We start from the raw sequence: 14,294 nt of genomic DNA on the forward strand, positions 1-14,294 counted from the left end.
ATTGGTTGAGAGATAGTTGGCACCCAAGCCGAAACTGGATTGACCATTTCATGGTTGCCGATGGGTGGATAGAGTTCGCGCAATGACAGAGAGATGGTAGGTGCAAGGCGAGAAAGTAAGACTGGAGCCTCCTCGTTTAAGGAATCTTGCAGGCCAGATTGATCTTTGGAGAATCTTAACTTTCTCTGACCTTTTTTGGGGTGTCTCCGGATTGATTTTTTGGACCTTTTGACTTTTTTCCTTTTATTGGAGGCTGTACAGGAGTACCCAAGGTACTAGTCAAGATATTTTCCTTTGGTTGAACTTTAAAAAATGGAAACATAACTGTCTCAGAGTTTTGCAGACTGGTTCCAGGTCGGTCTCTGATGAAGTCTCTTAATACGAATCTGATGGAATTGACTGGGCTTTCAATTGGCGTAAGATGCATAGGGGATAGCCCCATCTGTGGTGCCCCAGCCTGAGAGCAAAAGTCCGTACCAAGGGGTGTTTTGTTGTTTACGATTAGTGATCATTGTGATACTGCTTAAGAAATCCAGGATATACTCCATTGCCAGTTGTCAATTCTTTTAAAATGGACATTACGGAATCAAGAATACAATCAGATCCACCAACCAATTTTTCTAAAAGTTTCAAAATAGAGGATAAGAGACGCTCTAAGCTTAAGAGCGACGAGGAGACCAAAACATTTGGATCAGAATTACTGCTTGAAGGATTAATATTTAGGCTCAGGTTGGGTGTTGTTGAAAGATGAGAACAAAGAGGAATGGTTGGAGGGTGTGCTACTAAAGAGCTGTAGTTTCATGGCTGGAGGTAGAAGCGATGGCAGGGGCACTTTTGCTTCCTGGTGTGATCCATATCTTTGGATAAGTTGTAAGTCGAGATCAGGGAGAGTGAAGTCCCCAGGAAGATTCTCCAGGTCAGTGCATGGAAAGGGACCGTCAGCAGGTTCGAGAGATGAGGTTTCCTTTACAGAGGCCAGACTGGTTAGGTCATAAATTGATAGTGGAATTATACTTGGAGCAGGCGAAGAAGCTTTGCAAAAAGCCAAAGGCTCAAGAATAAAAGAAGATGTGTGAGACAAGGCTGGACTCCTGTTTGGATCTGCTAAGGCGTGAGGAGGGGCCGATTCCATAGAACAAGGACAAGAGGAAAGGGGCTCTTCCGGTAATGGAAAACCCTTACAGTCTGAAGAGCCAGGCTTTAAAGGATTAGAGGGAGCATCCTCTTTGTCCCATAAGGAAAAGATCTGATTACGGCACTTTAGGCCTAATGTATTTGTGGCAGAACAGGATCTCCCCACAACAAGACGGCCGGATCTCAATTTATTTGCAGGCATTGTGCCCCACGATACAATGCTTGATGTTTCACTTGTTTTAAGATGGGAAATGTACCATGTAGCTCCCACATCGTCACTACAGTCAATCTGGGTGGATATTGAAGGCAAGGGGGTGACCATGTGGGAGAAAGAAATACCTGCAGTAAGGAGGGGTCGGCCCCCGCACAATGCACCCCAGCCCTCTTAGTGTTGTGTCACCAGCACCTCTCCAATGGCCTCCACGGCTCTCAATACTCGAGGGTCTGAAGGGCTCCAATTTGCAGCACCGTGTCGTTGGCGTATCGGCCACAGCCTCTGTGGATTCCTGACAGTTTTCTTTAACTGTGGAAAGGCTTGGCGATGTAAGTAAATGCGGCAGTTCTCCGCACTCGTGGTCACCGGCATTCGTGGGTTGCTAGACTGCGATCCTTGCTCCTCGAAGCGCAATGTGGTGCGGCGTATCGCTATAAGCACCACAACGCCACTCCGATCCTCCAATCCGCGGCAGGACAGCAAGGCGGTGTGATGACTGCAGATGCAGCAGTTCGCCACGCTCGCAGGTGCGTTGCACCACCAGCGCTTCCCCCACAGCCTCCGCAGCCCTCTTCGCAGCTTCCTGATGGGCTCCTTGCCCGCAGCGGAATGACAAGGCAGGGAGACTGCCCCCAGCAGGGAGCAGTAACTTGCCACGCTCGCAGACCAGACCGCCAATCTGCAGCCCTCGCGATCAGAGTTCTGCAACATGATAAACTTGAACTGGCCACCATCTCGGTTTCCGGGCTACTGCTGTGTTGTAGCATCAGAGCTTGGCTGTTGAGCAGCAGTGTCTGTAATCACCAAGGCACATCATCAGTCGCAGCTACGTGTTTCCATGTGATGGCCACATAACTAATACACACTTTTCTTCTCTTAATACTTAAACACCATAAACCCTACTTTGTCTTTACTTTTGTACTATGATCTCTGCCCTCCCCCTGACCTCCTCTGCATTTAATCTTTCAGACAGTTTTCTCCATAACTCCTTCTGCAAGGGTTCTATTTATTCCTTTCTACAGAAACTTCATCTTGTCACTCCTCAGCTTCACACAATGTGTTTTTCATGAGTCCAAGTTATAACACCCTGGAGCCCTCAGAAATGGGCAGTTACCACAAGAATCAGATTTACCACACAAACATCCAACAGCAATTCTTCAACGTTCACCATGCCCCACCTAATGTTGGTGGCTCGAGGTGTGGATTGAAATCATGGTATCTCCATGTACTGTAACATCCAATTCAGAAAAGAGGTCTGTTTACAGCTGTATTCTAAATAACAAATAATTTGTAATGGAAGCAGTTGTGTTGTTTATTTGTGGTCTGCCCATTAAACAGACAATTTGTTTCCTCATTCACTACTGACGCTGTTTCAATCATATTTATCTTGATAAAAACATACATTTTACTCATTCAAAGCCTTGACCTCTCTGGGATTTTAAAGTCGCTTCTTGTGTTTTTTACAGCATTCATTTATTGTGCATGGTGCCAATGTTCAATTACACAACTGAACTTTATAGTTATCTTAAACCAGTACAGCTCTTGCGTTTCGCATCCGTTTAGGACTTCTTTCCTTTTGATTGTTGCTATTAATTTTACTTTCCAATTTCTAAATGAAGCAGTCTAACTTTTTAAGCCATGAAAGTGTAAGTGTGTGAATTTCCTAATATGTTTATTAATGATTTTCATACTAAGATGTGTAATGAATTAATGTGTAAAACGAGTAACTTTTGAAAAACAATCGTTCATGTTCGTTTTCGGTCCTTAACTGAGCAAAATTCTAACTAAATGCTGTGTTTATTTTCCTTAATTCGAAGCTTACAAAAAGTGTTTTCGAAGTTTATGTAAATGTGCCCACAGCTATCCCTAGTGGGTTGCAGCGTTATGTCCTACAAGGTCATGTTTTAACCGAGCATTGCATAAGTTGAAATGTCCTATTGGTTGAGAGTGTTACTAATACCTGGTCTTTCCTCGAGGATGGAAGTGAAGTGAAACAGTAAAAAGTTTCTTCCTTAGACAAGACATTTGAGAGGTGACGAAACAATGGAGCCACAGACAAGAGCGAAGAGGAATTGTTATTATTGAAGAAAAAGTTATAGTTAGTGTATATTTGCTGTGTTTTAGGTCATCAATTTAGTTGTTGTTTGGCTGAAACGTAACCACCCCATAGATTGACCAATCATGAGCTCATTAGGATTTAGTTTAACAAAAGGGTAGGATTTTGGGGGGATTCAGATTTAAGAGCAAAATTAGGGATCCTATGTTGGAGAGATTTCTGGTGGTTCGAGTTCAGCTGAGCGGGTTTAGCTGTTGTTAAGGCCAAATCTTTTGATGATACAACTGATGGTGTCCCCTGGCCGAAGCAAGCTATTGACTGTTCACTATTGGTAAAGTATGTTATTGAATGATATGATGGGTCTCTTGATTTTCAGGTACCAGCTGCAACTAATGATTAAACTGCTGCACACTAATATTTCTTTTTATTAATCAAGTTAAAGAGTTTTCTAAATTTGTGTTACTAAATTCTTTTTACATGAAGCCCAACATGTTGATGCTAATTTGCAGTTAGTGAAGGAACTAATTTGAAATGCTCATGACTTATCTTGAAATCATTTTAATGCTGAACTAATGTATACTTTGCAATTATTACCGTTTTTTGTATTATTAATAAGTGTGATTCTTTTGGAGATAATTTGTTTGATTGTCCTAATCAGATTGAGATATATAAAACGCTTTTTTCAACCTCTATTGATCCTATATGCTTATAATTTGTTTTTGAGAGTTATTTTCCTAACATTAGCATTGTTAATAAAGGGAAGTAAATTCATAACTTCTTCTAAGAAGCTGGTGTGGTTATTGAGTGCAGTTTAATATTATTGATTGGGATGGACTTTTGTTGATTCTCACATCACTTACTGAGGACATCCCCTCAAACCTATGTAGCTTCGATCCATCGTCCTCTAGCACAGAATCCACTATTCAGTGTAAATAATAGGTAGGATTTAGTGGCGCTGCAGCGAAAGTATAAGGTAAATAAATGCTTGATTAGTTTTAAGGGAACTAAGCTTTCTGAAACACAGCTGAAACATACAAACTAAAAATACGAGAGAATCTGACAGACCCGCTAAAATGTGGACACTGTCGAATGGACAACAAAAATATAATGTAAATGTAAAGAAAAATGACATTCAAAGTAAGAAACAGGAGGACGCAAGTGAAGTAATATATAACAGTTTGGTTAAAAAAAAAACAGAAGGAAATAAGTAAGGAGTTACATGAGGGACAAAAATTGATTGAATAAGACACTATGAGAAAACTGTAAATAAAATACTAAAGTAAACAGATTTGTGAAAAAGCAATGAAAAATGTAAAACAAAGGTACAAAACTCCAAGCCCAGCCAGTGATGGCTTGCCACTCAATGTCAAGAAACATCAGAGCATTGAAGCAGATGTTAAGCTAGTGGAAAAAAGGGGGGGGGGGGGGGGTCATGTATGTGTTGAGTGTGTATGTTCATCAAGAAGTCAAGAGATTAAAGACTTTCATTCCACGTCAGCTACATGTTTCTTCTATTCCCATGACCGTTGCGCCCTGCCAACACCTCCTGCAGATGGGCACATTTAACAGCTATAAAAGGCCTTGCTCATTCAAAATAGCATGAGGTTATGCTACGTGGATTGACTGATCAATATGAAAAAAGCAAGGTGAAGTCAGGGAGACTTAGAAAAAAAATCACCAACTTTCAGCAGTTTCATGTCTAAAACAGCTCGAAGGGAGGTCAAGAAGGAATGTGATAGAAATATGGGACTGTGGGCTCAACTGGAAGATGATGATCTGAAAGAGTTGATGCCTACTGAGATGCATAATCCATCTACAAAGACAACGGAGCCAGACCATTCACAAGGAAGGAAGAAACAAAGCTAATGGACGTGCACTGCTGGTGACTCCAAAGAGTGGGACCAGGGGGATTATACTACGGGCAACTGCCAGGCAAAAAAGGAAGAAAAAACAAAAAACCACAATGGGCATACAGCAATGTTTAAGGACCTGAGCTCCAAACACTGCAGAAAAGAACCCGAAGGACATTGAAAGGAGCTGGAATAGAATGAGATATAGACATACAGTCTTCCTCCAGAGGGATGATCTTCAACTCTTCTCAAGCGCAGATTGAGCAGAAATATCTACAAAGGACTACTAGAGATAAAAGTAAGTAGGTGGGATTGGGTACTGTGTGCTACTTTGATTTAAACAGTGTTTAGATTTACTCGTTGAAAATACTGAGGACAGGGAAACAGTGGGTTAACAGAGGGGTTTAATCAATTGTTTGTATACACTACAAAGGGATTAGCCTGCAAGTTAAGTGGCAAATGCAGAACATATAAGGGAGTTACTTCATTCACTAAGCTGCAATATTAACATTATGTAATCTGCAACTAATTGAACGTCCATGCTTTAAACTCAGGGACCCTAATGAGGTGTTTCTGTCCAGGTTTATACCACAGGTCCGGTGTTCACGCTGGTGTAGTTTTAGTATACTGTACCGGAGTAAGAATGCTGTGTCCCTTCGCTGGACAGCTCCGACGTGCCACCAATGGCGCATATTCCCTCTTTCCGATTGATCGCTTTTCTGAAAGTTTTACCAACGTCACTGCTTTTCAGCTCTTGGACAATCTGAAACAAGAAAGTGAGAACAGCCATCAGATACATTCCTAGATTACGACTTATTAATGCTGGTACCAGTTAAATTTGCAAAGATGTAGCTCAGAACTTGACCCTATTTGTTTTTAAGCAAAGGAATTTGAGCATCGGTTGAGACAAGTCAGCACGTTGCACTATTATATTTCTCGGCCTTCAAAGTCTATCCCAGAGAAAAATACATCAATTCCAAGACTCGTATTTCCCTAAAACAACATCCGCTGCTTGATGACACAAACCGTGTTCCCAGCGTATTTTGGTTATTTTGGGATTAAACTAGGTCCATCAAAGCAAAGACTCTATTGCAAGCTATGTACCGGATTTGTATTAACTCATTCTATATGTATTGATGTTGTTGAATGAGGACATGATTCCTGGAAAGTAGTAACAAATAGAACATATTTCATCCAAAAAATAGATCTAAAACTGCGATATTAAGCGTTCTCATGTTTTCCCTGTAGTTTCATTAGCGTGCAGCAGGCCTCCGGCTCTGGTGCATTGGTTAGGTGCAATTAACGTACATTAAGACATCACATGAAAAACGTCTTAAGTCACAAAACAATCAGCCCTCGGAAAAAATATCATACAGAAATATTTTTACAACTCTACAAGAAAGTGTTTCGCGGATACGAGAACCGAGATAGCAAATCACCATGTCCGATACAATCCAATTCACAGACCTCCAGGAAGGTATACAATAATGTTGGTTAACGTACATCATATGAACATCTGGTTGAAAGAAATACTGCTGTGAGATACATCATTTAAACAAGCATTGTCAACGCCTGTGGGTTTTGCATATGCGAAATCCATTGGCTTGGTCTATGTACTTTACATGTTGCACAACTGCTGAGATGTTGAGCAATATGGCTTACAATTATAAAAAAAAAAAAAAAAAAAAAGTGCTATGACCCTGCATCATAGCGCTATATTTTATTATTATTATTATTTAACTTTAAGCTATGCGACAAAGCAGCTCAACTACTTTGCAACATGTAAAAGAAATACTGACAAAGCCAATACATTTTGCATAAACAAAACCTATTCGCTTTGCCAATACTTGTTTTTAAATACAAGAGATTTCGTAAGAACAGCTCAAGCGTTGTGCAGGCAAGACCTTAAAAACTATTGAAGACTAACACTTCAAATACAGCGGCATAAAGCTCAATCATTGCAGGCTGTGTAATACAAATAAATCCAATAGTTACGAATTTTATGCAGGCATTCGGGTATCATCAACCCATTTAACAGCTCACTCTTGCGTTCAGGAAGACAATATTGCTGGGTAGGGGAAACGCTATGAATGGTATACAATAAGCAGGACTAAAACCTTACTGCTTTCAACATGACGACGTTGTATCATATGCGTTATTTTATGTACAGGTCTCACAGCGCCTTCAGTGACGAAAACAGAAAATCAGGCGCCATTAGTGACGACGTCCTAAAAGCACCTTACCGCCAATGCTACAACTTCAGAGCTTCAATGTTGCATTCTGCCTGTGCTTAAACTGTGAAAAGAAGGGGGAAAGAAAAAAAAAAAAAAAACATCTCAAAGAATCTGGCAGCCCTCACTGGCAGCGTGCCAAGCTCTGCTGACTGCTGATGGAGGCCACCGCCAAAGCACGAGCAGCCATGCTTCAGAGTGAAAAATCACAGGTACTTTGGAAATAAATAGAACCCATTTATAAAAATGCAAAAAGTGTGCATGCTAACACATCGGATGCACAGATGGAAATGGAAGAACATAACGCAGTGCCGAAAAGGGCCAAGTCTCAGCAAAAGCGTCCCATGAGCTGCTTTACCTATTTTCACACACAAGTTTAATTGCTAATGTTTATTAGGTAAATCTTAATTTCCCTATCCTTGGAGCCCAATTATTTCCAAATATGTTAGTCCCTCCGTTGTGAGCAGTAAGAACCATTATGCGCAAAAAGGAAGTATCCGATTCGTGCAGGTACCTGCAGGCATTCTGTGCACCCAAAGGGACTTAACACCCACCCATGTGCATCGGGACTCATAGGTTTTGAACCTTTGAGTAAAAAAAAAAAAAAAAAAAAAAACAGCGAGCAAGGTGAAAAAGAGAAACTACAGGGGCATGCACTTAATGCGTGTGCAAGTTGAATCGTTAAAAAAAAACTAAAAAAAAACCTGCAGGAGCCTCCAGAACAAGGATACTGGCTACCAGAAGCAGTACTTGGTCCAGGCTCCACAGAAGACCACAAGGAAAACTCAAAGACGGAGGCCAGGAGGAGGTACTGACCAATAGGAAGCAAGGAAACAAAAGTGACATGGGAGCCAGCCAATAGTATGTAAAGGTAAGTAAGCCCCTTTTAAGATTTTTTTTTTCCAAAGTACAAGAGATTTCACAACCACAGAACAAGCACAACCTAAAAACAGATGGCACATTCTATTCTTAGGTAGAAAGAGCCTATACTGCCTTTGCTGTTTCTATAAGTTTTTATTCACCATGGAATCAGATCTCCACCAAAAACGTAATATGAACGAGGACATACTCAGAAATGGGCATTGCCAAAGCCAATGGGTCTACCTTCTGAAAAACATACACGTGACGCATAAAGGGGGTAATGTGAAAAATGTTTCTTTTGTGCATGTTTTATTTCGTGGACACATCAACATACATCTGAACTGGAGAACAAAACGGCAAAATGGTGCAATACAGGACTTAAACATTAGATTTATGTATCTGCACTTATTAAAGCACATTGGTGCACACCACAAGTAGTAGGGTCTTTCAACTGACTGTACAAAATGTTCCCTCTTAACACTGTTTGTCTAACATTCACAGGTGTTTTGCTTTGGTTTTATCTGTGACAGGGGTAAACTCGGAGAAATATGAGCAAGTATTCCTCTTCATACAAGGTCTCCTATGAAATGAATGTATAATGTTACACTTGGCTTTGTCTACATCAACATTAAATCAATTTCATTGCAGGTTTTATTACAAAGGACTAGGAACAGGCATGGAGAGAAGTTTTCACTTTTACTTTCACATTTTCTGAGGATGATTGTTTCAGCTTTTTCCCCACTTCAAAATTTTAATCTTGCATCCTCTCTTTCTTGGTCACATATAGTAAGCAGGAGTCTTGAAAAAGAAAAACCTCCCCAAACAGCAAACAGCCCGAGACCGGTACTCCACACAGATGCTAAGTAAACTAGGCTAAAGCTGGAGTTAGTGTTCCTCAGGTGCAGCGATCCAGGCTCATTTTCCTAGTATGACACGTAGCGTGATAGGATAAGGTCACTAGGATCCGTAGCAGTGCTAGTCTCTAGACCATGGAGTCCAGGATTGAGAGTTGGGATTCAAGGCAATGGAGTAATGCTCCGAAGGTGTACTGTAGTGTAGTGTTAGTTAATCACAACTTCTTTACTTCCATACTTACGTAAACCACAAAATGGTGGCTGGATAATCTTCATATGCAGACCCATCTTATGGAATTCCCTTCTATTAGACTTGTGCTTTATCACCAGCCACCTTCAGTCAGAAAGCAATTGAAAACCTTATTATTCAATTATCATCTGATTTGAGTTAGCAGAACCTGCCGTGGCCAGTTTTCCTTCCATTTTATCCTGGGGCCATAAGACCCCCGATTTACGGTGCACTCAATTTTATGTAATAACATACATCAACATGAACAATCCTTAATTATACTTCATAAAATATTCAAGGTATTTAAGAAGGATTATTCCAAAAATCTATTTCTGTGACTACAACGCTCCAGGCTTTGCATATAAAATGTGGAATTTTCAGATTTTTTTAGTAACACACGTAGCGTTAATGCGTATTGGCAATGGCTCACCCTACTTAATGTATTCTTGTATTGGCAATAGAGCCATCCACATTGAGAAAAGTCATTGGTAAGGGGCAGCTAATAGTTCAAAGGAATTACGTGGCACCACAATTATGTAGTAGTTAATGAAAAACTCACAGGACCCACCAAAGGTTGAGCCACTCGCAGTAAGAATTTTTAACAACCAACATGGAAGGATATGACCAAGACTCATTTGGCCCCTTCCAGAGAGAAACAACAATCACTATAAAACACAACACAATCCCGGATAAGGGAAGTTAAAACAAAAGCAATAGGTTTACTTTCCCCAGTTGTTTGAAAGTAGAATGATCAGGTTGTTTAAGTAAACATGCAAACTGACCTTCCAGAAAATATAGAGGACACAATGCTACTAAGATGCTATCAACAATGAATATAATCCAAACAACAGAGCTGCTTAATCTCAGACTAGTGGAAATCAAGCATGAGAGACGAATTTAGAACTATGAACAAGGTCGACAGCCAAAGATGAACTAAGTCAATTTCTAATCAGGCCACATAAGGGACAAGTGGATCTGATTATGCCAAATCCTGGAACATTATTAAATTTTGTACCCGTAATGGACAGTGCCATGCAGAAGTGGAACTCTAAATCCATAATAGTTGCAGCTTGCAAGCCCTTTGACTGTGATCAGACAACAGATAGAATGAGAGATGGCCCTTGTTGCTTACATAAAGTGATCTCTGGCTGAACCATGGGAGGTGAGGCAGACTAGTAGGAAAAGGGGGTCGTAGGAATCCTGTATAGCAGTTAGGTGTTCTACATACAATGGTGACACTTTCCCCACTGTTGTCCTTTTCCTCACATCTTATCTTCCTCATGGCCTGGATTGCCTTCTCTCTTGAACATTCTGCTGCTCTCTACTGCTAAGTAGTCCTTCAACCATCACTCTACCTCACTGTCCTTTCAGGGTTTATCTTGTTATCAAAACAAAATTCTCCATTCTCTGCTGATGTCATTATAATCGAAGGGGCATTATGTTCCAGAGCCAAACATGATAAGCCCCTACCACGCAAAACTGCCATGCAAGTATTCCAACTTTAATATGGCTCTTTTCAGGATAAATCCACTCAGGCTTTCCTTCTACCCCCTACCCAAATAGTAAACTCTAGTTCATCGTCAAAGCTTTGTTTCTGGCTTTGCATCCATACTTACCAGGAGGCTGCTGTCTTTCAACTCTGTTCATGACAAGTTTTTTATTGTCCATTGTATTTCCATTCACTGTAATAGCACTCAATTGCCCCATATTAAGGTCAAATCTTAACAAAAGACTGAATTAAACACAAACTGGAATATAAAGCACAGCCTGTTAATGTCCAAAATAACGTTTACAGAACAAATTGCCTATCCTGCGTAATGTCCTTTCTGGTGGATACTCTAATTGCAGATTACTCACCGTTTGAATCCTCCCAGGTGCTAGATGGGATCCAGAATTCTTTTCTGCACACTGAAAGGTGGCACCATCGACCCTGGTTGCGTTCCAATTCCAGAAGCAAAAGGGACTGCATGTAGGTACCACCTGTGTGCGCTGATGTTGGTTTATCAACCCACTACTTCCATTCCGTCAGATGCAGAGCAACGGACAGATTGAGAGTCAACAGTGCGATCTCTAGTTTGGAACCTCATGCTCTTTTAGAAGTCCATTCCAAAGAATCGGGAGGCACAAGGGTGGTGAGGATTCCTCACCTTTCGAACCAATACCAAAGCAGTAGCCTCCCAAAGACAGTGGGACTGAGTAGTGGACTTTACACCAGGAAGTTCTGCAGGGCCGAGCAGGTGAAGTGACCCTCCCTACGGACCTCGCTGACCAGAACAACGAACAGCCTAATACAAAGGACAAACCACCTCAATAAGGTCTGCCTCTGCACTGGCAAACCTGACAAGGGGGTGAACGCAGGTCTGTTTGGCAAGTAGAGGGTCCACCTGTCTGTCCTCACAGAAAGCAATGAATTGAGACCAGCAGCCAGAGTAGACTGACTTAATGCATGGGGAGCAAGCTGCCAAAATCGGATTCACCACCTCCACTGAGAGGTCAAGGATGCTTGGCTGGTTCTGCTCACCGTCCACTGATCCAGCAGATCAAGGTTACCACCTATCCAAGCCGACTCCTAGGCTAGCAGGAGGAGTTAGACTAAGTCCCTCCTGACCGTCTTCAGGGGCCATGGGATCAGTGGAAGAGACTAGAACACATAGGCAGCCAGAAACCTACTGAAGCTAGAATGCTTGTCCTAGAGAGCCCCACAGAAGAAGCTCCAGGAAAGCTGGACACTGAGCATTCTCAGCAGTAGCGAAGAGATATGCTGAATGAAAATGCTTTGAGTCACCTCTGGGAGTAGTTAGCACTCGTGATCAGAAGATAATCTCAGACTTGTTCAGAGAGCATGCTAGGTGGCTGACCATCAGGCAAATCCCTTGTGGGCTCAGCCATTGTCACATTTTCAAAGCGTCTACACAAAGGGTACAGGAACCCCAGGCACTCTGCTTGTTACAGTATTACATGGCAGTCATGTGTCCATCAGGACATGTACTGACCTGCTTTTGATGGAAAGCAGAAAAGCCTTCCTTCAGAGCCAGGAAAAATGCATGCAGCTCCAGAAGTTTGTTATATTGATGCTGTTCCACCACATACCAGATGTCTCTGATCTGCCCATCGTCCACTTGAGCTCCCAACCCAGATAAGACATGTTCATCACTCTGGCTTGGACAATCAGAACAGACTGCGCATGTAAGATTGGCATTTGTTATCTATCACTGAAGGTTCCCAACTGTCTCTTCAGGTATACAGATTTTATCCGAGAGACACACCCTCAGTGCAGAGACCAATGAAATTGGTAAAGTGTTTATTGCACAGCCTGCATGTGCCAATAGGCATGAGGCCCCAAAAGCATGCATAAGGCCAAGAGACCATGAGACCTCTGAGCCACTCAGACCTGAATTAAGGAATGAGCCTGAAACATCCGTATCAAAGCCTGAAATCCCTAGACTCACTGCAGCAGCAGAAACGGCTTTAAAGCTACTATCTCCAGCACTGGCCTGTAAAAAGGACCTCTGCACAGGCAGCAGCCAGTCACCAAGGTATTGGAAGATGTATTCCTGACTTATGAAGATGTGCTGTGACCACTGACATCACTTTCGAGAACACATGGGAGAGGAAGGAAAGGCCAAAGGGAAGGGCGGTTAACTGGAGGTACTCTGACTCCAGACAAGCCAGAGTGAACACCTGGGGGTTCAGGATCAGTAGATGAAAGCATGAATCTTGCAAGAACAAAGGCATTGTCCATGAAGCAGGATCCAAGGCTGCCAGGGGCTTAGCCAATGTCAGAATTTTGAACATGTCCTTCCTAAAAAAGGTGTTCAGAATTCCGAGATCTAATATCAGGCTCAAACCCTCATCATTCTTGGAGACTAATAGAAACCAGGAGTGGCATCCTGTGCCCTTCTCCACCGTGGGCACCTATTTGATCAACCACTTTGCAAGCAGTTCCTGGACTTCTCAGCATAGGACAGTGACATGCTCCACTGATGTCTGACTTTAAACTGGTGGAACACGTGGCAGGATGAGTACAAAGTGAAAGGCATGACCAGGCTGAACAATTAGAAGGACCCTGTGGTCCAAAGTAACTGCACACTTGCTGGGCAGGCAAAATCTGATTCTGCCCCCTATCTGTCCGATATGACCCATGGAGGGGTATTAATGTGGCTTGGTAGTGGCTGTTGTAAGAGAGAATTCTGATGGTGGCCCTGGTCTCTCTCACCACCCCTCCGTGTGGAGCCACAAAAAAGGCTGAACAGGCGGATGTACATGCTGTGAGGGCTGCTTCTGTCAGGAAGCAAGGCCCTTCAAGAACCCCCAGAATTTTTGGTACTGCTGGTACTGGCAATGTGCTCAAAGTAATGCCATGGAGCAGGTTCTAGCCCAGGCATTCTTAAAGCACTCCAGCACAGAATCCAGCTTTGTTATGAAGAGCCCAGATTCATCAATAAAGCATATCCATAAAGGACGTCTGGACATCTCTGGAAAGCCTGCAGCAAGAATCCAAGCATACCTCCTAACAATGCTACTGCACGGCCAACATAGTCTATAGTTCCGAAAGCCTAGAATATCAATCATCTTAGTTTCTCTTTTAGGAGAAGCAGCAGCAAAAGTATTAGATTTTACTTTGCTTGCCAAAATCTGAATGACAAGACTCTCTGGAATCAGATGTTGAAGCACCAAGCAATCACAAGGGGTGCACAACATGGGTTTACATCCAGTAGCCATCAGTCAGAACCAATAATGGCGCCCAACCTCCAATGGTACTCTGTCACTGTAAGGGAACAGTGTAGAAATCCTCTGAAGCTCCAGGTTACACTTTAGTTACTTCATAGCACGACATAGGTTGAGATCTCAATGAAATGGGTTCG

The 14,294-nt window shown here is 42.2% G+C and overlaps 1 protein-coding gene across 3 annotated transcripts in view; it reads right to left on the reverse strand.

Moving 5' to 3' along the window:
• PLS3 (plastin 3) overlaps positions 1–14,294 on the reverse strand; it is a 355,067-nt gene that overhangs the window by 112,875 nt on the left and 227,898 nt on the right. For all 3 annotated transcript variants that reach the window (XM_069212548.1, XM_069212549.1, XM_069212550.1), the window contains exon 4: positions 5,888–6,017. In XM_069212548.1, the coding sequence (XP_069068649.1) occupies positions 5,888–6,017 (130 nt within the window). The remainder of the gene's footprint in view (positions 1–5,887; positions 6,018–14,294) is intronic.

This window comes from Pleurodeles waltl, chromosome 2_1 (assembly GCF_031143425.1).
Source record: "Pleurodeles waltl isolate 20211129_DDA chromosome 2_1, aPleWal1.hap1.20221129, whole genome shotgun sequence".
In the NCBI taxonomy this organism is placed as follows: domain Eukaryota; kingdom Metazoa; phylum Chordata; class Amphibia; order Caudata; family Salamandridae; genus Pleurodeles; species Pleurodeles waltl.